This window comes from Rhea americana, unplaced genomic scaffold (genome assembly GCF_003343005.1).
Source record: "Rhea americana isolate MKP2758 unplaced genomic scaffold, rheAme1 scaffold_323, whole genome shotgun sequence".
Lineage (NCBI taxonomy): Eukaryota > Metazoa > Chordata > Aves > Rheiformes > Rheidae > Rhea > Rhea americana.
The window spans coordinates 1-23,968 of record NW_028186450.1 but is presented as its reverse complement, the minus strand read 5'-3'; the positions used below and the strand labels follow the sequence as shown (position 1 = coordinate 23,968).

Here is a 23,968-nt window from a genome sequence, read left to right as displayed (position 1 = left end):
TGCCGCCTCCTTCTCCCCACCTAGGCAGAGCTCGATGCATTCCAGCTGCTCTCTCACATAAAGAGCAACTCCACCACCTTGCCTTCCTGGCCTGTCTTTCCTAAACAAAATCCATCCATAACAGCATTCCAACCATGTGTGCTGTCCCACAACGTCTCTGTGATTGCAATGAGATCATGGCCCTGCAACTGCACGCAGATCTCCAGTTCCTCCTGTTTGTTACCCATGCTGCATGCATTGGTRTACCGGCTTTTCAGAGAGGTGGTCGTGCCTGCAGGTTTCCCGGTAAGGGTGTAATGGGGTCCCTCATAGCCATGTCCCAAATGCACATCCCCAGCTGCATGCGCATGGCTGGAAGCCCCCCAACTTGAGCTGTGTTTTAGTGACTACCTTCTCTCTATAACTCTCCCCTTCCCCTATACTACCTAGTTTAGAAGCCATCTTTACCAGGCTGGCCAACCTGTTGGCAGAGACATGCATGCCCCTCTTAGTGAAGGGGATCGCATCTCTCCCCAGCAGTTGCTGATGTTCAAACAATGTCTCATGATCATAGAAACCAAAATGCTGTTGCCAACACCAGTGGCACAGTCAGTTGTTGGTTTGGATGATTTGTCTATCCTCGTCCCATCAGCAGGACCAAGGAGAAGTTCAACGGGGCTCCCAGACCCTTGACCACCATGCCCAGAGCTCTGAAGTCCTGTTTGATTGTTTCCAGTTTGCTCTCCATATCGTTAGCACCCACATGAAAGAGCAGCAGAGGGTTAGTAGTCTGATGTGCAGACAAGCCTTGGCAGCCTTTCAGTGACATTTCATGTCTGCACCCCTGGCAGGCAGCAAACCTCTCTAGACAAGATGTCAGGTCAGGAGATAGGTGCCTCTGTCCCCCACAGCATGGAGTCACCCACAGCACTTCCAAGTGTTTATGCATGGCACAGGGTCTGCCAGCCCAGCTGCTTCCCTTGAAGTCAGGTCCAGGTCCTCCTCATCCTGGAGGGCACTAAATTAGTTGTTCGACTGTGAGTACAAGTCTACAGGAGGATTAAGGGCCTTACTACTTCTTGTACAAGAAGCAACTAGTTTCCAGCTTTCTTCTCCAGTGCTGTGCTGTACAATTTCACTCTGCACAGAGCCTTCCAGCAACTCCCCTGCTGCAGGGGATTGGGACTCCTGAAGCAGTACGGTCTCCAGAAATGCCCTATCTCCTGCTCACTTTGTTGGATGCTTTGCAGTCTGCTGACTTCATCCTGCAACTCCTTGACTTGACACAAATCATCAACAGCAGCACACCTCTTGCAGGAGAGCTGACTCTCAGTCCAGGCCTACTGGAGAGGCCCCAAGCATTCCCTGCAGCCTGAGACCTGTAGGGCTGCATCTGCTGTAAGAGGATTTGGCTGGGTCAAAGCTTCCGACACAGTTGATTTAGCAGTTCCAACAGCTACAGGTGAATGTGCTTTGTGGCGAGTCATAACCATGTTTGTGAAAGTGGGCACTACTAAGACCATTAGCAGAGTCACCCTCTAGTCCTCTTGTTCCACAGGGGTCAGCAGACCACAATGTCCAACAAGGACTCCAAAAGTTCTAGGCAGAGCCGAGGCAGTGCTGCACAAACTGCTGTGTCTGTTCGCTGCCTCTGTTAGCTGTGCTCTCTGTTTTCTTTCCACATGCCTGATTAAAGCAGAGTTTCACTGTCTTTTTGTACTATTTTGGTTATGAATGTGACTGTTTTAACAGAACTGCATCGGTGCACTAGACCTTACTTGTGCATGCAGCTTTTCAGGAACAGGTATTCCCGAAACAATTTCATGTGTTCCAGAACAAAACTTTTAGTCTCACTAAGTTTTGATGTGGGAGACCCTGTTCAGGAATGTGAAAGGTTCAATTCCCAGTTGTTCATGCATTTTACTAATCAATGGATACACTTTTTTTTTCTGGCAGAAAAGTAGTCGTTCCATTCAGGAACCAGCAGAAACTAAACTGATTGGAGTTACGTGAGGCACTGTCCAAACTGTGCTATTAGTTGGGGGAGATAAAGGGTGGCTGTTATAAATCTCTCAGCAAAGCTTCTGTACTGTAAGCTAGCACAAGATGTCTCATGTTTCTGGGAGTGTGAATCTGGCATCAGTTTCTGGATTTCCTTCTTCCAGGCCACATTGAGGTGGTGGCAATCCCAGCTCAAGTGCTGAGTTTCACATTGTGTTGTAGGAAGRGCATCTCCAATTTCCTTCCCTGCCTCTTTCCCTAATCTCCAATCTGGATGGTGCGATAGCTCTATGGAAAAGATAGTATGTTGTATATAACATATGGAGACTAAATTCAGGACAAAGCTATTACGTAGCAGTGCCCCAAACAGATATCAATACCAGGTAACCTACTGAAGTACCAGTTCTCGTTATATAGTATAGTTTACTATATTTTTTGCTTATTTTCCTAAGGAACTGAGGTTTATGTGATCTATTTATACAACTTTCCTACTACGTCTAGAACTTTTTAATAATCAGTTGATTTAACAGTGTCATGGCAGTTTTCATATCAAAGTTTGATGTGAACTGAGCTGTTGGACTTCCCTTTTCCATTTTGATAAAGAGTAGTCRTTTGGCCATGCATAAAATCCAAGAAGTATCAAAACGTGCTTTTGCTTTCCTTCCAGGGAGAAAGCTGTAATATCCTGTAGATGGGATGAGGTGAAGTGTTTAGGTGGAGCTGGATGATTTAGAGGGGTGTGTTCCTGCATGTTCAGAGTTTGTGCCTCAGATGATTAGTTCTGCTCTAAATGAACTTAGATAACATAAGCTTTTAAAATACCTTACTTTACCCTACTGAGGTTAGCATTACAATGGATGACACCTGATGTTTGTCTTAACGAGATACAAAGGACAATTCAGATGTTTATGAAGAGCTAGTAATACAGTAACTTGCTCAGTCTTTTATCTTTAAAAAGAGAATGAAGAATTAAATGCAAATAATTATCCTTCTTAAAATCCCAGTTCTGATATTATGCTAGGTACACATATCAGAAATACGGGGTAACAACTGGCTTCAATCTGTCACACAAACTTGCATGCTGACTTTTCTGGAAGAAGCTCATCACACAACTTACGCAACTCTACCTCTTTCTGCTTTTTTTTTTGTTGTTGTTTGCTTGTGTGTTGCTGTTATGCTATAAAGTGTACAAAGACACATGCAATAAGTGTAAGAAGAGTTTATTGCTTTTTTGTGTTCTTTTCTATTGGAAAAAAATCAAGCACTTGTGAAAACATGAGATTTCATAGTGTCTCTCAAATATCCCATTCACGTTCTATGCAAAATGTTGATATACAAAATTAWTAAAGTTTATTAGCGTGGTATTGGCTAGTAGTAGTGAAGATAATGCCTTTCCTTATGTTTGTATAATACCTACTACAACATAAATTCCAACCTAACTGCAACTTTCTAGGCTATCTAATACTGAAGTAACCTGAACAAGATTCTGCTAGCCATTAAGTCGAAAATGCACACCATGTTTTTTTCTAACGAAGGTATCGTGGATGAGTAGTAACAAATCATAGAATCATAGAATCAGTAAGGTTGGAAGGGACCTCTGGAGATCATCTAGTCCAACCTCCCTGCTCAGCAGGGTCACCTAGAGCATGTTAGACAGGGTTGCAGTTCATAAAAATAAACTTTTCATAAAAGGATGCTTCTGGAAAGCAAGCTTTCCTGAAGAAGCCATTTTGTTCACGTGTAGAACAAAGTAGATTTTTAGAAAAGCAATTTAAATAACCTCGTATTTTTTTGCAAGTACTCTTTGCTTAGTATGTTCATAAAGCAAACTTGTCTATTAAATGTTTGGTCAATTGTTAGTTATGATTTTCTTGTGTTAATACTTGAAGTGTGAATATGAATATTTCAGGAACTAGAAAAAAGGTAATATTTGAAAGAAAACACTTCTAAAGGCATCAGGTTTTTCAAATGGTTTTCCTGTAGGATTCTGTATTATTACTATCAGTTTTTGCAAAGTTTCTGTAGAATGGTTCTGCTAAGATCACTCATGTAAAGAGTGGGGAAAGAGGGGAAGCACGAATCTGTAAAATTACTGACAACAGTGCTTTCATACTTGAAAGACAATTGGAAAATGGAGGTAATTACTACTACCCTCTTAAGTTTTCCAGAGCTACTGTTTTGAAAGCATACAATCTTCCTTTTCCTTGAGTAACTTGTGTCCTGTTTCTTACTGTCTAACATGAAGAAACCCTAGTGAGTAAAAATTTGCCCATGTAGCAAAAGTAAGCACATACCTTAACCTGTGTCCCTGCCTAGATTATCTTTAATAATAACATTAATTGTTTAGTGAAAGAGGGGGATTAAACTGATACATGTGAGTATACATCAGTTTTATGAACATCAGTAGAAGGTTGCTATTAACTTTGTGTTCATGCAGTCAGCAAGTAAATATGACTTTTTTTTGTTTTGTTTCTCAAAATCTTGCTGCCTCTCTAGTTAAGAATTGTGCTTTGTTTTTTTAGGTAACCTGGCATGAAATTGCAAGGCCTCAAGTACATGGGTATGATATACGTTGTCTGGCAATGRTTGGCCGGTTTCAGTTTGTATCTGCAGCAGATGAAAAAGTGCTTAGAGTCTTTCGTGCTCCCAAGAATTTTGTAGAAAATTTCAGCAGTATCACTGGTATTCCAGTGAGGATGTTACACTATCATGTAAGTTTCAAAAAAATGCTAAATGAAGACAGTCCTCTTCCACATCAATAAAATTTATACTTTAGAGAACTTCAGATTGCATTAAATTCTATGAAAATTCTTTAATACTTCTGAAACCTTCACTTCATTTTTTCTTTCCCTGCTATTAGCTTCCATGTGTCTTGTTTCGTGTGTATTTTTATGGTGTCATCGTATAAAACAGGTTGTATTTGAAATAAAACAAAACCTGGTCTCTGAGATTGCGAAGCATCTTGGTAAGTTGTAAGAAATCAGCTGCCATACACAGTCAATGATTTGAAAGCAAACAAAGCCTGGGAATGAGCTTCTCCTTAGTTTTAGGGTTGTAATAGTCTTGCCTATATGTAATTATTGTTGTGTAGTTATGTTATTTTTAATTATATGGTTTGAAATAACTAAGCTTTTAGCACTGTTAATTTTTGTGTATAAATATTTATAAGCATGTACTTTGCTCATACTTTGTTTCCTGTTGGCAATATAAATTTCCTTGTAAAGCCTTTATGTCCCAGTTCTTAGAGCTATAGCTACTGTAGATAAGTATGCTTTCCTACTCTGTGAAAAAATAAGACTGCGGAAGTACTATTCTTTGTTTGCTTCRCATTCACTTCAGAGTCTAATTCGGCCTTTCTCTCTTTTTTTATAGAGCAGTCTTTCAGGATAGTTACCTGGGCACAGTGCCTTGCATATTCTTTGCTTTTCTGGCTCAAAAGCAATGTTTTCTGTGCAGTTTCTCAGACAAGGATTAGCTGTTCCACTTCATTTAACAATTGAAGAGCTATTCATTTTTGATAGCAAGAAGATGTATTTATTACTATTTATTGCTTCAATTTCATGACTCTTTGTAAGCATTTGCATTAATGGCACTGTGCAAATAACATGCTTTTATAATACTGGCAGATATCATTATACTTTTTATGTTAAAAAAAGTAGTTTTTTAGCTCTCCAGAGCTATTTTTTTGTTCTGTATCCCAAAGTATTTTACAGTGGCTTTGTTTGAAAAGGAAGGCTTTACAAGCACTAATGATACAGCTGCTGTTAAATAGTTTTGTTGAAATTATCGGATGTAAATGCTTTTTTTTTCCATTTTAAGTATGTAAACTTTTCTATAATTTATCTCAAACATCTTTCTCAAAAACGTATTTTAAATCAAAAAGACTATTTTATATTCCAGAAGGACTGAATAGGATTATATTCAGTTCAGATGCATAGACTTGTATTATACAGTGGCTCATAACAAATAGATGTTTTTGTTTTAGAGGTCTTAGACTGGTATGTGTGTGTCATACATTTTGTCATGAAATTATGAGCATTTAAATAACAGACAATTTTAAGCTGTCATCTAAATTATTAATCCAGTTCAGTAATGCAGTTTTTGAACTTTTCGGGTACTCTGAGAATGAGATGTTATAGCTATTAGATCTAACCTTTTCCATCTCTGCACAACCAGCCCCCCTTCTAATTTTTTGTCTTTTCCATAGTCCCTTTGTGGAAATAGTTTGTAGATCTTTCCTCTGTGCTGCTCCAAACATATGCCTGTTATGTACTGGATTGTCTTTGGAAGAGTGGGCACAGACTCTCACTTTCTCTCCCCTTTTCAAAATGCATCCTTCTTATTTCACCTCAGAGCAGACTATTTGCCAGTTGTGCTAAAAACTGCAGTGCACTTAAGTAATCATCAGAATAAAAAAAAACAATTGTGGTGGAAAGCCACAATTGTGGTAGGAATGAGGATACATGCTTTACAGTAAAGAAACTACTCTTGATTTGAAGAATTGAGGCCTTAAAAAGGCTTTTTCTGGAAGAGTATGGTTGATGTGTTTTCTCTGGGGTATGTTCTGGACATGTCGGGAGATTTCCAGAGTGCTCCTTCCCTCCCTTTTTTYCTACCAAAGTCCTTCTCTATAATGGAGATTCCATGAATTATGCCATTTGTAGTCTAGTTCTACACAACAATTCATACCTAACTGCTTTTTATCTTTATTTTTTAATCCAGCAATCATCTGACCTTCCAGAAGGTGCAACTGTGCCAGCTTTGGGTTTGTCCAATAAAGCTGTCTTTGAAGGTATGGGTGGTAAGAAATAGTGGTGATGATGCTTCATCTGGGAACTTTTTAAAATAGTTGTTTTACCATAAGTCTTTTTGTTAGGTCTGTCATTGTACACTTGACCACAAGTTTATAATCTAGAAACCAATTTGTGCGAAATGTTTATTGTCTGATTGCACCTGAATATGACATTAAAAAGAAAAAATTGAAAGCACAAATGATCTGCTGGTACTGGCAAAATCAGAACAGTTCTGCTGCTAAGATATCCACTATCTTCAAGTTACAGTCCTAATATGTTGGAACACCTTCAGTGTTTCCTCATGCTTGAATCACATCATTTTCTCCACCTCTTTCTGAGTATCTGTACTTACTAGTGGTGGATATGCTGAAGCATTTCTGCTTTTCTGTATCTATGGATGACCGACTTAGCTTTCAGCTAGTGTAAATTCAGAGGTTTTAGTAGCTTTTTAAAAAATTCTGTAGTATTTATATATATACTGTATGTGTTTGTGTGGTGATACTATTTCATTTTTTTGATCAGTTACGTTGCTAGATTGCCCTCCTATTAGGGAGAGCCTAGAGTATTTGTTGGAATTGAAATACCAGACCCAACAAGTTGTCTTTAATGGCTATCTTCATTTTACACCTACAACACAGAGGATTTTTTGGCTTTCACTGAAATTATCTGGATCTCTTAAGTAACCTGTCATTTGATCGGTTTGTAATTGGCTCTTGCATCATTGGCAGGTCAACACTGTAAACTGTTGGCTACTTGTTCCTGTTCCTTCCTATAGCTTTTGATGAAGGCAGACTTGGTCTGCAATTAGTGTATTACCTTTGGGGAGGATAAACGGTGCTCAATCCAATTCTGTTTACTCAGAGAGGAAAGTTGTTCTTGCTTCAAGCCCCAAAATGTTGGTTTCTTGACTGAACTTTGGCAGTTCCTTCTGTCTCCCCATCTCTCTCCAAAATGTGCATATTAGGTGTTTCTGTTTGTGCTGAAGGACAAGACTTTAAATAATATTCTTTGTTAGGGATTGCTAAATCCGCTAGCATAATAGAGATGAGGCTGCTGCAGCTGCATTTCTCTAGATCCAGCCAGTAGTGAAGCTGAGCATTTATTCCTAGTAGGCATACACACAAACACATGTATGCAATACGTATATACATATATCCACAGACAGCCATATGGGTCAATACAGGCAGAAACATTCAGCACTCACATAAACTGCACCAGTGGCCTTGTCTCATTCCCTTCTCTGACTGATCAGGCTGAAGGTCTGTTGGTAGGAAATCGTATGTGTATACAATGTGGATCTTCCAGCAGTTGGGTTTAGATGCAGTCTATTCAGTAGCTGATCCCTGGGCCCCTGGTCTCCTCAGTTGCTATAATCTGGATATACGAGCTCCTGAGACTCGCAGCCCCACTCCAGCTGCTGGTGCAGACACCCATGTGCACACCAACACATGCACAGGCACGTATGCTATGGATACCTCCTTGAACTAGGTAGACAGTCCATCCAGTAGTTGGCCCTTCCATCCTCACACATGGGGCCCTGTAGAACTCCTTTCTAACTTTGTGGAGACACTTTCATGGTCAATTATGGTCACAGATAATGGTCTTAAGTTAAATAAATGTTGCTAATTCTTTTCAAGAGAAGAGAAGGCAGTATGGATGAGAAGACAGTCTTTCTGTTCTGCTGAATTCTCTGTACTTTTTGTTTTCTGTTTTTTCTTTACTTACAGCTTTATTCAAAATACACATTTGACTAAAAGGTAGATTCTGTTTGACAGTAACTTTTCCCCAACTCTGTATCTTTTTCTTAAAGAATACTTTCAAAACAAAGGATAAAGCTGAATTTTAACTTAAAAATTAACTGAGTTATTTTAGTTATTTTTGTACCTTGGTCTAAAGTTAATGGCTGAGCACGTGACAGTTTTGCATAAATTTATCTACATTTGCAAACTTCAACAAGTTTGACCTGTTATTTGCAGAATGTCACTTAAGTTTGGAAGTTCATACATTGTTTTTGGGATTTTTTTACCTTAAGTGTTTTAAAATATAAAAGGAAAAAAAAATTTGAAACTAATAGGTAGTTTTTACTTGGATAATAGTTGATCATGCTTTTCCTCCTATCAAGTATTTTCTATCTGGCTAATGAAGTCCTTCGTTTGATTAGGTGATATGGCTGTTCAACCAGCTGAGGATGAAGAAACATATAATACCATTTCTAATCAGTATCCTGAAATTCACTTTCAACCTTTGATCCTTACAGGTATCAGATTCATTTTTATTATATGAAAGAGCAATTGATATTCAGTCAATATAAATTTGGAGAGAATTTTGCTGATTTTAGACTATTTAGCCCCGAATTTGAACATGTTGTACATATGTCTTTTAGAACCTCCCCCAGAGGATCACTTGCTGCAGAATACCTTGTGGCCTGAAATTCAAAAGCTGTAAGTTATATTTTTCTTTTTTTAATTTACAAAGTTTCCAGAAAGCTATTACAACATGCTACATCTGGTCTTGTAACTCTTTCTGTTTTATTAACTGATTTGAACTTGTTTGCAGCACATTGCTTGTAAAATAAATAATCTATGAAAATAGGAAACACTACAGAAAATAGCAGTTAGGACTGATTTCTGTTGATAATCTGTCTCACTGGTTCTTGCTGTAACAATGAAATATGTATGTTCCAGCATTTTTCTGCTCTGATTATTTTTTGAAGGTTTGTTAAGGGCATAGATCCCTGCTTTTCCTTCCTTGTTCCAAGAGATTAGTAACTTTTCAAGTCTGTTCTAAGGAATTACTATATACTTTCATGGATTCGGTTGTACTCTGGAATATGATAGGCCTTTTTTTCCATGCTACAGTCTGTGTGTGTCTGCTTAACACTTTGCCTGTATTGCAGAAAACTCCTCATGCAGAGAGACCTTCTTCTTTCCTCTTCATAGTACGGACTTGCAGGTCAAGTCTTTCTAGTATGGAAGTAATGCTACTAGTAAAGGCTGAAGCATCTCATAAGGAACTTTCTCCTAAAACTGAACAGAGCTGTAAGATGAAATAGATAAAAGCAGGAACTGAAATACAATGTGTCTGGTGGTAGAGGCAAGGTAATGAATATTGAGTAAGATGGTTACAGATTCTGTTTGAGTATGGTATGCTGACAGAGTGGGTTACAGATCACAAAAATGATAGAATTACCTGGTCATGGCAATAATGAGGTTACAGCATTTTAGAATTCTGTGTGTTTTGTTCCTTTTTATGTGAGATTCACCTTAAGTATTCACTTCGCAACAATTTACAGGTTAAGGTTGTAACCAATGTATTTCCTAAGAACCTCAGTAGTATCAGATCAGTTCTTTGAACCACTTAACGTGACTGCAAAAGCCAGTACCATGGACTTGAGAGGAACTGGAAGGGAGAAAGGGAGCAGGCCTTTTAAATGCAGCTGTCTCATGGCTATTGAACATGAAGTACACTTTCATGAATATTTAAGTGAACACTTAAATCTGTTGAGCAGTGTTCTCATTCCTGATCTTGATTCTATAGTGCGCACACAGATTTTTTCAAGCTCACGAGAGTTCATTTATCTGAATTTCCCAAAACAATGGCATCAGCCAGAAACAAGAAGAATGTCAAACCTTTGCTGATGATTTCRTCCACCTTTATATATTACCATCTTTTATGACTTCTTTTGGAGAGGAGGGAATGAAACATTTGGAAAAACAGTTTGCAAGTAGTTTTCATTTGAGGGAGCTCATCTTTCTGTTCAACTGTGCAGTTAATCTTCTTTGAGTACTTTTTAAGCTCTTTTGCTTTTATGTGCTCAGAAGTGCTTCATAGGAGGCAAGCTAGTGGGAATTGGACCATATCTGAACATCTTGTAATTTCAAACTCTTACTGTTAAATGATTTTCCAGTTCATGCTATGGCTACCAATGCATCCACTTACATAAGTAGCTCGGTGGTGGAACCTTTAAGCAGTGAAAAAAGCCAAGACCAAAAATATTTTTTCCCTTTGTCTTTTGATGTTTCTGAAAGGCTAGTGAAAAGGCTAGAGAGACATTTATCTTGGATATTTTGCTTCAGGAGTATTGCCTATAAGCTTTTATATTCTTCATTCATTAAAATAATTGTATTTTATGATGGCCTTCAGGTGAATAATCTGACCAACTTTTCCTCTGTTTTTAGAAAAATGGCTTATGATCAGGGTTCTGTGCAAAGACAACAAGACATAAAGCATTCATGGATTTACAGATTTTTTTTGCTGAGGATAATCTTGAAAGTAGTAGCATGAAATCACATAATGTAGATTTCATGTTGCCATGGGAACAAGAGAGCAGTGCAAGGAACTGGCTTGCTAAAAGTAGTTTGTTTATCATTGACATTTGTGTATTCCCAGCTCCAAGTCAAGACCAAATTGTGAATGATTAGTGTTGGGTTTTGATAACTATTTGGTTGAACAGATTTTAGTATAAAGAACTCACTGAAATTTTTATAGAATCTTGCAACTTTAAAGTAAAAATGACCATTTTGTGAGAGTATGGTTTATCTCAAGGACAACAAGAAAGGCGTCTCTAAATTCATCAGTAACAAAAGAGAGATGCAGGGAAGATAGGGGATATGTGGGACCACTGCTGAATGAAGCTGGGGATCCTGGTGACAAAGGATACAGAAAAGACAAGGATACTGAATGCCTTCTTTGAAGCAAACTCTACTGGTAAGATCAGCCCTCAGGAAACCCAGGGAGATCAAGGAGAAGGTCTGGAGAAAGGAGGACTTTGCATTGGTGGAGAAGGATTTGGTTTAAGCAAACTGSACACAAACAAGTCCGTGGGCCCTGATGTGACAGACCCGCAAGTACTGAGGGAGCTGGCTGACTTTTTGCAAGGCCACTTTCAATCGCCTTTGAAAGGTCATGGCGATCAGGAGAGGTGCCTGAGGACTACATTAGGGTTTTGGGTTAGGGTTTATGGCTTTGGTTTAGAGTTAGGGTCAGAGTTCAGGGATTAGAGTTTAAGGTTAGAGTTTGGGGTTAGGGTTACAGGTTAGGATTGGAGTTGGGTTAGGGCTTAGGGTTAAGGGCCACAAAGATGATTAAGGAGTTGGAGCAGCTCTTTCATGAGGAGAGGCTGAGAGCTGACTGTCCTGTAGAAGAGAGAGCCCCGGGTGAAGCTTGCCAGTGTTTACACAGTATCTGATGGGGGAGAGGTAAAGAGGACTGGTCCATACTCCTCTTAGTGGTGCCCTGCAACAGGGCAAGAGGCAATGGATACTAACTGAAAACACAGGAAATTCCATTTGAGCATAAGAAAACACTTCCTCGCTGTGAGGTTGGTTGAATACTGGAAGAAGTTGCCCAAAGAGGCTGTGAGGTCTCCGTCTTTGGAGACCTCAAAATCCAACTGTATATGGTCCTGAGCAACCTGCTCTAGCAGAACCTGTCTGAGCAGGGAGGTTGGACTTGAGGATTTCCAGAGGTCCTGACTCCAATTGTTGTGTCATTTTCAGCTTCTGCGCACAGCTTTGCTTTTGCTAAATAGTCATTAAAATACAATCTTTCTCTTTAAATGAAAATGAAACCTAATATGCCATCTTTTCCACATTGACAGAAACAGGACTTATGTTAGGTCAGACCAAGAGCCCATCTAGCCCAATGCAGTGTCTCCAATAAAGATAATGGCAATAGGAGATGCTGTTTATGCAGGCTTATGTACAAGCCTGACCTCTGTTACTTAATCAACATCCAAGGAAAAATAAACAACTGCAAAACCAGTGAATGACTAGGGAGACACCATGATTAAGATGATGGTTTTCCTAGGCTGAGACTCACTCCTTGCACACTGGGGTTGCTGAACCTTGCAATTACCTTCAGTGCAGGAGACTCCACTGCATAATTTGTGGTAGTGGGGGGGACTGCATTTATACTGTGCCTGAAGAATAGTCTGGGTGTAAGCAGACACCCGGAGGAGAGCTTGAGAAAAGGGAAAGTATTTGTCACTGTTCCCTTGAATGTTTTCCCAGTATATTCATGGTATGAATTTTGGCTTGTTTTAACCACACTCACTGTTTTTCTCTATCATGTACTATTGGAAATTGGAACTCCCTCGATACCCTGTTACAAAGAATTTAGCAAGTGTACTGTCTCCTGTGTGAAGAATCCCTTCCATCAAGCTAATTTCTTGTATGAGAGGAGACAGTGGAAGTTTTGATTTCCCATCCACCCCTTTCCATGCCAGTTGTGTTTTTTATGGATAAATGTTGTTACTCATGTCATGTTTTCCAAGCTGCCTATTTTATTTTTCCTCGTACAGAAATAGTATATAATCTATGAGTATATGGTCATGAGTAGAAATAAACTGATTATGATATATCAGCATTTGATGAGACTAGAAACAGGGTCTTTTGTCCAGTCTTTTTGTTCAAGAAAGAACTAGAAAAGAAAACAGAAAGATAAAAAAGCCTAACCGAATTAGGCTGAGATCATCTATAGGTCATTCAACTTAGTTCATAGGGATTTGGATATTTCTTAAACATTCCTATACTTTTCTAGAAATGTGAGTTCCATGGTGTAAATTTYATCCTAGAATTCTTACGGCTTTTCATAGAGCAGAAAATTAAATATTTGTCTATAAATCAGTCTTTTTCTTCCCTACTGTTATTTAATTKTTGGGTCTCTTCTTCCTTTCCCCAGAGTGTTGGTTTGTTCCTTTTAGCTTGATAATTTCCCACTGTTTCCAGACTGCATCTCCAATTTTCTTCTACGTTAATCTATTTTATGTAGTTGTCATTTATGTTAGTCTGTGTGGTGCTTCTGCTTATAAGTTGAATCTCAGTTGGAATACATGAATTCCATCAGAGCTTGTGTAAAGAGAGATTATGAATGTGTTTCTGGAAGAAGCTGGAAGTTACAGTGTTGTCTTCCTCTTCTGACTTGAATCTTGTCCTCTAGTTCAGCAGTGTTTTCTCAGTATTTCATAGAACAAGCATCCTTTAGCTGAGTGTAGTGTATTTCTTTCGTGATCCTCAAGTATGTGGCTTCATTTTTATTACTGATGGTGTTAAAACTACAGGAACTAAGAATATCTTAAATACTGCCTTAGTGTGCTTTGTGAGCTGTTGCTGTTGATTTTGCAGTGTTGATGCTTTAGGACTCCTGAATAGGCTGGAGAGATTGCTCTGTAGACAGTTTCCATATGCTAAAGAATGTTTAAGTTGTTTAAGATGTTTAAGTTGACTGCAAAACATTATTAGGAATTATTTGGCATGTTATGCAATAGCAGTGCTGAAAAATTCATTTCTGTGAAGGGGTTGAAACTAATGTAAAAGTCACGATAAGTATCAGAAAAATGACTGTGATATGTTAAATTTATTTTAGATATGGACATGGATATGAAGTTTTTTGTGTTGCCTGCAATAATTCAAACACTATAATTGCCTCAGCATGTAAGGTAAGAGAAGATTCCAGCACCATCTAGTGAAAAGTGCTGTCAGATTCCTAGGATTGATAAAGCAGGAGTCAGGATTCAGTTCGGGCTGAATTCTGTTTTGAAGTTAACATGAAAGATTTTGTATAAATGACAGTTGCCTTGCAAAGGTGAGAGTGAACACACAAAGCTTAGTATTCCTAAAGGGTATATAATTCACTTGGAGATATTAGGAAGAAAAATTTTATATTGTAAAGTCTAACAAACATTGATAAAAAAAAAAAAAACATTTTTCTTACTGATATATTGTCAGTATTAATAGGAGGCTATTAAAAATGTGTGAAACAAACTTGAAACTTCCCAAAGGAAAGCTCACTCTTAACTTCACTGCAAACTTTAAAACAACAAACACACACACAAGGCCCTTAATGCCTTGTTGGAACTTTTGATTTTTTGGGAATTTGCTTTCTTTAATTCTCACTAGTACTGTTCCATCAATACAGGCTTCCAAAAAAGAACATGCAGCAATTATTTTGTGGAGCACTACTTCTTGGAAGAAACTGCAGAGTTTGTCTTTTCACAATCTGACTGTTACTCAGCTGGCATTTTCTCCTAATGACAAACTTTTACTAGCTGTTTCTAGAGACAGAAATTGGTCACTGTGGAAGAAACAAGACTCATCAGAGTCAGGTAGGATATGTGAAATGGATATGCATATTTGAAGACTTCTAGACTTTTTCAGTATTTTTGACCTCAAAATATTTGTGAGAGAATTGGTAAAATATCTAAGGGATGGTTTCCCTTAAAATGTTAAATGTTTCAAGAAAAATAATACTTAAGGTTCCTGTGACTTTAAGTGCAATGAAGGCATATAGAAAAGCCACAAAGTGAATTAAAAAGTAGAAAAGTTGATAATCATGTATTCAATACTGTTTACATGGGGGATATAATGAAGTCTTCCATTTGTCATTAAACTCTTCTGCTCATGATTCTGTTTCAGATTTACTGAAATCAAATATATATGTCAGAGTGTAGTGTCTGTACTTTAAACTGATACTCAGCCAAACAAACCTTGGTGTTCTGACCAAGTGAGAAGTTGCATTATTAGTGTGGTGTCCTGCATAGAGCTGCTGTTTCTCTGTTCACAGGGCACGGACACTTTGAGCCTTCTGTGAGGATTAGTCTGCATCTTTGGCATAGCTTTTTAATCCTTCACAAGTGGTTGATTTGACCAGGACTGGCTCTGTCCGGAAAAAGAGCAGATAGTAAAGGCTCAGCTGACTTTCTCATTACAATTTTCAGCCTTGTAAAATCAAGAAGGAGTTGCTGTTGAACACTTTAATGAATTGCTAAAACAGATGCTTATGTTGAAAATTATCATCATTGCACCAATTGTTTAATAGCACTATAAATACTACAGGATTGCTAAAAGGTTACTAAGCTTGATAGTGTTTTCCTTAAGACTTCTATTCCCTGCTTGAGTGGGGAGGTTGGATGAGATGATCTCCAAAGGTCCCTTCCAACCTCAACCATACTGTGATTACAGGACCACACCTTCATAGATCCATGATTGACTGCTGTTCTAAAAAAACTCTAGTATATTGTCCACAGTAGTTAAACACCAAACAGCAGATCATGTTTCAAGTTAAGGAGTATGAGTTCTGATACAAAGTAAATATATAAATCTTCGTTTCATCTGCCCATCAATAACCTTTCTGTCTACAAAGAGCATCATTAGTAATATAAAGCAAAGCTGTGTGTATAGGCTTCCCAAGAAATGGTTATTCGAAGTCCACAGTCAAAAATGACAGCTTTTTCTGACKAGGAAAATCATTCCCATCTGTTGATCTGCTAATCAGATATATTGCCAGTTTGTGTGCATATTGAAACAGTAGTCTGTTTCTTTAGGAACAGTTTAATCTTTAGGATTAGATCATTATGATTTGAGCTCTTAAAGCCTTACTGGAAAACTTAAACAGTAAATAGGAAATTTTGTGGAGTTCTGTGGGGATACATGTAAGTATAGTAAAAGTTGCACTATACTAAAGCTTTTGAAGCCAGTAGCGTTATTAAAAGCTTTAGTAGAATCTTAATGTCCTATGCTTGACATTTGTGTCTTTTGAAACAYGTATATGTAAAAGAACAAACTGTTGCCATAGTTTCAGTGCTGTAAAGGCTGAGTGGTTTGTTCTTGAATAAGTAATAATTATGAGCATGTGGTAAGCGTTGAAAAAATATTGTGCATTGCTAAGTATTCCCAACTTCTTTAAAGATTATTGTAATAATGCTGGACTATTCCTACAGTCGGTACATAGAGTACTATATGTAAATGTATGTGAAGAGATTGAAGCAAGGGTCTTCCTATACATGTTTTATTCCAGGGCCAGTTTTCTCTTGCTGTGCATACACTGACAAAAATACAGCTGTTCACAATCGAATCATTTGGTCTTGTGATTGGACACCAGATAGCAAGTATTTTATTACTGGCAGTCGGGACAAAAAGGTAATTAACAAAGGTAATTAACAAAGCCTAGAATAAGTAAGAATTGTTTTTAAATGTATTTTAGATTAGCAGATGCTGTGTTCTCATGGGCACAGGTTCTGTAAATACATAAAAAGCCTACTGTGTATATTTTCATAAAACTCAATGAAACTTTCCTATGTAAAGTGCTTGAATATGTATGTGCGAGACTGTGATCTATCAAGTAGACTCCCTCCCTTCTTATGACAAACATGTCCCATAATTCTTAGGGGTCTCTTAGGGTTTTTTTTTCTTTTTTTTTTTTTTTTTTAGATTTTGTAATGGAATCTGTGTGTGTTCCTCAGTATCTTTAATATACTGAGGCAGACTTTTTAAAGAACTGAACTTCCGTAGGGAGAAGTTCGGGGCTCATTTAGGGGTCAGCAGCTTTGTTCTGTGCTCTGGGAGTGTTTTAGTTAAGTTGTTCCTGACATTTTCATTAAGTGCACTTACAAAAAGATTCAAGTGAAAATTTCTAGGTTATTCTTTTTCTACTAGGTTATTATTTGGGGCCAGTGTGACTTATCTGGGACTACAGAATGGAATATGTTGGCTTCAATCAAGCCTTGTTCAACAGTGCTGGATGCTGGAGATTCTGTTATGGCAGTTAGTATCAGCCACGTGCTTACTCCTGATGGAAGGTATTACTGTCTTTTCATAATGCAGTTCTGTGTTAGAAATTAGTATTTTTTCCACTTTAGTCAGCTTTTTTGGCCTAAGTAGCTCTTAAAATTTACTTGTCAAATATTTTGACCGTCCTTTAATTGAGTTTACTCTCCTTTTTTCTTTCCTATACTCCTATTGCAGTGTACTTCTTGGTGACAAAGTGAATGTTGATTTGAAGGCAAGGTGCAATACAAATGTTTTGATCACTAGTTCTTTCTAGCTTACTTTACTAAAATTACTTGCGTTGACCTTTTCAACTATTGCAGTTGCTCTCTTGACAGATACATCATTGCAATAGGCTTAGAGTGTGGGAAGATTAAATTGCACACATGGAAGCAGAGTGGCCAGGAGCCGGCATTAGCTGATTGGACCAACTGTGTTGAGATGAATAACAGGTATTTCTTTTGAAGGGTGTTAGAAGCAGGGAAACCACCATCTTGAGACTGATAATTCTGGAATTGTGTTTTACAATATAAAATGATTTGCAGGTTTTATTTGTATATTAATAATTTGTCATCCTTTTTGGAAAAGGTCAACCCTGAAAGTCTTAATGATTGCCTTTAAGCAAAACGTGGAAATAAAAATATTGGTTATTTACACTCCCTAAGAAAAAAAACAGAAGACTTGTTGGGGGGGGAAATCCTAAGATACTTCATCCTATGTAAATGTTTTCACAGGTTACTCCCTTTTGGGGATTAAAGAACTTTGTTGTTGTTCTTGTTCAAAAGAAAAAAGTTTTATCTTTAGCTGTAAAAAATTGTAAAAAATCAGTGAGTGAAAATGTCACTGTCTAAATACATCAGTAAATAAATGAGGACTGCCCAGTAAGCATTTTGAACTGGATAACAGCAAATCTGGACATCCAGCAGCTTCTAGCAAAAACCAAGGGAATGAATGACAAGTTAAATGCAGTGGTGCTGTGCAGGCAGCTAGAGAAACTCTCCTAGAGGAATTTTGGATATTTCATTTAGAACAGTTTTCATAGACGCTTGCCTTAAATCCTCACATTGGTAGTACCAGAAATGAAAGGTAATGGTAACTTTTGCCTGTATGTGCTTGAAGGGAATTTGAAGGAGACATCAAATGATGAAAAATCTCTGGCTAAAAGCCAGAAATCTAGTTGTTATATCTCAGTAACTGAGAAACTAGACCTGCAACTTAATACAGTAAAACTTGAAATCACTAGCTATTTAAATTAYTGATTAGCAGGAAGATAAGTGGTTTTAGTGTTAATTACCCTACTTATTTTAGGAATTTAATACCTACTGGTTGTCACAAGTCAGATTTTCTGTGTCAGTAATGTTGAAAGGTGAGTATTATATAAGTGATCGTGTTTACACACCTGTTTGATGTTTTGTTATGTATGGATTTGTTTTTATTCCAGCCAAAGTCATGCTCTTGCTGTGAAAAGTCTATGCTGGAGACATCAGGAGGGCAGAGCTGGATATTCTGATGAGAACAATAGCAAGTGGTTGCAGCTTGCAAGTTGTGGAGCTGATTGCTGTGTTAAGATATTCAATGTCAACAGATTTGCTTTTTAGCAGAGACAACAGACCTGTCTGAGCAGCATGAATTCACATAATTTTATTTCAGCTGTTTAACCATATTTTTAAATTCTTATCTTTCTATTGTGTAAAGAAAGACATCTGAAATATAACTTACTAAAGCAACTTTTTTATTAGTCAAGTACTTTTCTTGTTCTGCGGTTCCAGGAAATATGAAATATTTTGTATGTTTTGACTGGTGAATATTCTGGAACTCAGCAATGTGCATGAAGAAGTAGTAAATACATACTTCTGCTCTGCAGGAGAAGGATGGTGAGACGTTTTTGTTCACTGTGACTCCAGTGGTATGTGGGAAGACACCAGTACTTGTTTTTTTCCTGTGTTTTATGATAAGTAACTTTATGCAAGCCTGTTAGGGGGAAAAGAATTGGTGGCTATGCCTAAATGGAATTTTGATTGGCAAATTTGTGTGTGTTGATACACAGTAATACACCTTCATCAGATCAGATCTTCTCTCTCCCTGCCCCTATCAGGAACTTTCATTGTAATGCTTTTAAAGCAGATTTTTGAAAATTATTTTGTGGTGAAAACCATTGAAAGTTCAGTTTTGAAAACTGAGAAGTACTTATTCTATGAAAAGATTTAAATTCCCCCCAAAATTCAGTAAAAGTAAGAGAAAATCCTCAAAAACCTATGACACCACTTGTGAGACAAGTTTTAAGTTACATAGGATTTGGTTATATCTCATGATGACTCTATAATAGTGAAAAGCATTTGATTGTATTATTTGCAAAACGATACTAAACTGCAAGGAGTGCCTGATGCAGCAGATGCTTATGCTGCTATTCAGAGGGACCTCAACAGGTTGGAGAACTAACCAGAGAGGAATCTCATGAAATTCACCAAGGAGAAATGCCAAGTCCTTCCCCTGGGGAATAATTATTCCTGGGGAGGAAGAATTGTGAAAAAACAGTGAAAAAGTGTGAGAGCACAAAAATGTGTGCAAAACATGTCAGAGCATGAAAACTGAAAAATGTGTCAGAGCATGAAAAACATGTCAGTGTGTGAAAATCTGTACAAAACGGGTCAGAGGATGAAAATTGTGAAAAAACATGTCAGAGCATGAAAATGTGTGCGAAAAGTGATTAGTATGAAAACCGTGAAAAAGCATGAAAAATGTGTCAGCATAAAAATTGTGAAAGAGCATGCAAAACATGCCAGAGGATGAAAATGTGTGCAAAATGTGTCMGAGCATACAAAGCGTGAGAGCTCATCCAAAACGTGTCAGTGTGAAGGAGCGTGAAAATCCATGCAAAACATGTCAGTGTGCTAAGTGTGAAAGAGCGTGCCAAGTGTGAAAGAGCGTGAAAATGCATGCAAAACATATCAGAGCATGCAAAGTGTGAAAAAGCATACAAATCCATGCAAAATATGAAACAATGTGCAAAGTGTGAAGGAGTGTGCAAGATGCGTCAGTGTGAAAATTAGTGCAAAATGTGTCAGAGTATGCAAAGTGTGAAAAAGCATGCAAAGTATGAAAGAGTGAAAGAGCATGCAAAACGTGAATGTGCGTGAAAATGCATGCAAAATGGGTCAGAGCATTCAAAGTGTGAAGGAGCGTGCAAATGCATGCAAAACATGTCAGAGTGTGGCAAGTGTGAAAGGGCGTGCAAAGCGTGAAAGAGCATACAAAGTGCAAAAGAGCATGCCAAGTGTGAAAGAGTATAAAAATGCATGCAAAATATGAAAGTGTGCAAAGTGTAAAAGTGTGACGGACATGTCAAGAGCATGCAAAGTGCGAAAGCGTGCACAGTGTCAAAGAGCATGCCAAGTGAGGAGCATGAAAATGTGTGCAAAATGTGTCAGAGCATACAAAGTGTGAAAGGGTGTATAAAGTGTTATACCATGCAAATGCATGCGAAATGTATCAGAGCATGCGAAGTGTGAAACGTGCAAAAAGTGTGAAAGCATGAAAATGCAAAACATGTCAGTGCAAAGTATGAAGTAGCGTGCAAAGTGTGAAAGAGCATGAAAATGCATGCAAAATGTGTCAGTGTGCAAAGCATGAAAGAATGTGAAAGAGCATGAAAAATGCATGCAAAACATGTCAGAGCGTACGTCCACACATTGATGTCTGTGTGTCTCTGTGTGGACTTGTGGAGGACTCGAGACAGCCTTCACCAGTATGTCCATGTATGCAACTCAGTATGTAACATTCTCAGCTTGCGTAGGACTCAAAAATGCCATGGCTGGAAGGCAAGCGATTATCTCGGTATGTCTCGATGTCGACTTTTGTAGGACATGAGGAAGCACTGGGTAGTAGTTCCATGTGTCCACCTTGGTATGTCTCATTATCGGCGAGAGATTTGATCATGACCTGGAGGACAGGTGCCGATGTTGGCGTGAAGGTCCTTTTTGGGTCAAGAATGGATGTCGAAAATGGGGGTCGGGGGTGGGGTCAGACTAAGTGTCGGCTTCAGCATGATTGGAGACAGCCTTGCATGGTAAGTACAGATGTCCTCCTCGGTATGTCTTGATGTCACCTAGGTAAGCACTCGAGAGAGTTTTCGGGTGCTAGTTCCTTTTGTCCACCTCTTGAATCATGCTCAAGCCGACACCGATTCTGAAATCCCACCCCTCCTAACACCCAAATCTGACATTGATTCTCGACCCGAAAAGGACGTTTGCGGCAATATTGGCACCTGTCCTCCAGGTCAGCGTCCAGTCTCTCGCTGACAACGAGACATACCGAGGCGGAAATACTGTCCTACCAGCCAAGGCTATCTCGAGTCCTGCACAAGCCGACAAACATATAAAGTGAGGTGGACACGTGGCCATACCAGAGTGGGCTCTCCCAACTCCTCCACAAGCCCATACCGACCCCTGCTGACAAGATCTTCTGGACCTAACACAGAAAGCAGTTTTGACTCCAACCCAAGGTGACCTCGAGAATTACCCCCACCCCTCCCCCGAATGGTGGACACATGGAACTACCACCCAAAACGGCCTCGAGACCTAACCTCGCTGACATACYGAACTGGACACGTTGGCATAGCAGAGAGGGCTCCACTTGCGGATAGCGAGACACAGAGACAAGAATATCTGGACACACTGCACAAGCCTGCTTCGAGTCCAACCCAAGCTGACCTCGAGACTTACTGTCCCGAAAGGTGGACACATGGAACTACTGCACAAAACTCTCTCGAGTCCTAATCTAGCTGACATTGAGAATTTCCGAGGCGCACAACTGGACTTTCCACCCAAGGCTGTCTGGTGTAATGCTCAAGCTGACTGCGAGTCCTACGCCCCCATCCACTTTATATTCTGACACCACCACAAATACATTCCAATGGAAGTGTGTCTGTCTGTGGGGGGAGAGGGTTGGCGTAGCATTTGATAGTGGCTTCAGCAGGATTCGAGACAGCTTTCCGTGGTAAGGCTGCATAGCCTGCTCACTATGTCTCGATTTGGGCAGTGCCACTCCCTTGGGAGCTGTCCGTGGTTGTGAAGTGAGTTGGACAACAGTGCCTSACAGGGCAGTGCTAGGCCCCTGCTGCTCTTTGTGATTTGGAGGGCACTAGTGCAGCTGTGCCATTTAGGGCACAGCTGGGTGCCTAGGAGCTCGTTTTCCTTATACAGCACCTTCTGCATGAGGCTCTGCGAGGCACCTGCAAGGCTGGTGGCTGATCCTTGCGGTTGTGAGGTCTCATCTGCCTCCATCCCTGAGAGCGCTATTAGGATGCTGACTGCTCCTCATGCTTCGCAGGGACCTTCTGCCTGAACGCCCTGAGGTGCCATTGCTAGGGCCATGGCTGAGAGTTTGGCTTGTGAGGTGCCCTATGCCTGCATGCCTTAGCGAGCAGGGCCATGCTCTTTGGTGCTGTCAGTGGTTGTGAAGTGAGTCGTGCAGCAGTGCCTGACAGAGCAGTGCTCGGTCCCTAGCTACTCTTGGTGCGTTGGAGGTCCCTTGTGCAGCAGTGCCATTTAGGGCTTAGCCGGGTGCCTAGCAGCTCCTTTACCTTGTGAAGTGCCTTCTGCATGAGGGCCCAGCGAGGCAATTGCAAGGCTGGTGGCTGATATCCAGAACTGTGCGGTCCCTTCTGCTTCAGTCCCTGAGAGTGCAACGTCCCTTCTGTAGCAGTGCCATTTAGGGCACAACTGGGTACCTGCCCCTCATGGTTGTCAGGTGCCTTTTGCAAGAGACCCTGAGAGACTACTGCGAGGCTGCTGGCTGATGCTTCTGATTGGGAGGTCCCTTTTGCCTCGTGCCTCAGTCCCTGAGAGAGCAATGCTAGGATGCTGACTACTCCTCGTGCTTCGGGGGGGGGCCTTCTGCCTGATGCCCTGCTGCGCCACTGCTACGGCCATGGCTGAGAGTTTGCCTTGTGAGGTGCCCTATGCCTGCATGCCTCGGAGAGCAGTGCCAGGCCCTCGGGTGCTGTCCTTGGTTGTGAGGTGAGTTGTGCTGCAGTGCCTGGTAGGGCACTGCTAGGCCCCTGCCTGCTCTTTGTGCCTTTGAGGATGGTTCTGTAGCAGTGCCATTTAGGGCATACCCCGGTGCCTAACTGCTCCTTTTCCTCGTGAGGTRCCTTCTGTGTGAGGCCCTGCAAGGTAATTGCAAGGCTTATGGCTGATATCTAGAACTGTGCGGTCCCTTCTGCCTCAGTCCCTGAGAGTGCACTGCTAGCATGCTGACTGCTCCTCGTACTTCGGTGGGGCCTTCTCCCTGATGCCCTGCTGCGCCATTGCTAGGGCCGTGGCTGAGAGTTTGCCTTGTGAGGTGCCCTATACCCGCATRCCTCGGAGAGCAGTGCCAGACACTTGTGTGCTATCCTTGGTTGTGAGGTGAGTTGTGCAGCAGTGCGTGACAGGGCAGTGCTCAGCCCCTGGCTGCTCTCTTAGCGTTGGAGGTCMCTTGCGCAGCAGTGCCATTTAGGGCTTAGCCGGGTGCCCGGCAGCTCCATTTCCTTGCGAGGTGCCTTCTACGTCAGGCCCTGTGAGGCAACCGCCAGACTGGTGGCTGATGCTTCTKACTGGGAGGTCTCTTTTGCCTTGTGCCTCAGTCCTTGAGAGGGCAATGCTAGGATGC

The 23,968-nt window shown here is 40.0% G+C and overlaps 1 protein-coding gene across 5 annotated transcripts in view; it reads left to right on the top strand.

Moving 5' to 3' along the window:
* Positions 1 to 19,044, top strand: part of ELP2 (elongator acetyltransferase complex subunit 2) — a 70,114-nt gene extending 51,070 nt beyond the window's left edge. For 4 of the 5 annotated variants that reach the window (XM_085310676.1, XM_085310677.1, XM_085310674.1 and 1 more), the window contains 10 exons: positions 4,503 to 4,691; positions 6,703 to 6,772; positions 8,935 to 9,030; positions 9,157 to 9,214; positions 14,139 to 14,211; positions 14,691 to 14,877; positions 16,569 to 16,690; positions 17,207 to 17,349; positions 17,656 to 17,769; positions 18,759 to 19,044. In XM_085310676.1, the coding sequence (XP_085166802.1) occupies positions 4,503 to 4,691; positions 6,703 to 6,772; positions 8,935 to 9,030; positions 9,157 to 9,214; positions 14,139 to 14,211; positions 14,691 to 14,877; positions 16,569 to 16,690; positions 17,207 to 17,349; positions 17,656 to 17,769; positions 18,759 to 18,915 (1,209 nt within the window). In that variant the 3' untranslated portion in view covers positions 18,916 to 19,044. Of the gene's footprint in view, positions 1 to 4,502; positions 4,692 to 6,702; positions 6,773 to 8,934; positions 9,031 to 9,156; positions 9,215 to 14,138; positions 14,212 to 14,690; positions 14,878 to 16,568; positions 16,704 to 17,206; positions 17,350 to 17,655; positions 17,770 to 18,758 lie in introns of those variants that run through there. The other variant, XM_085310678.1, reaches the window with a different exon arrangement.
* Positions 19,045 to 23,968: the final 4,924 nt, after the last annotated feature.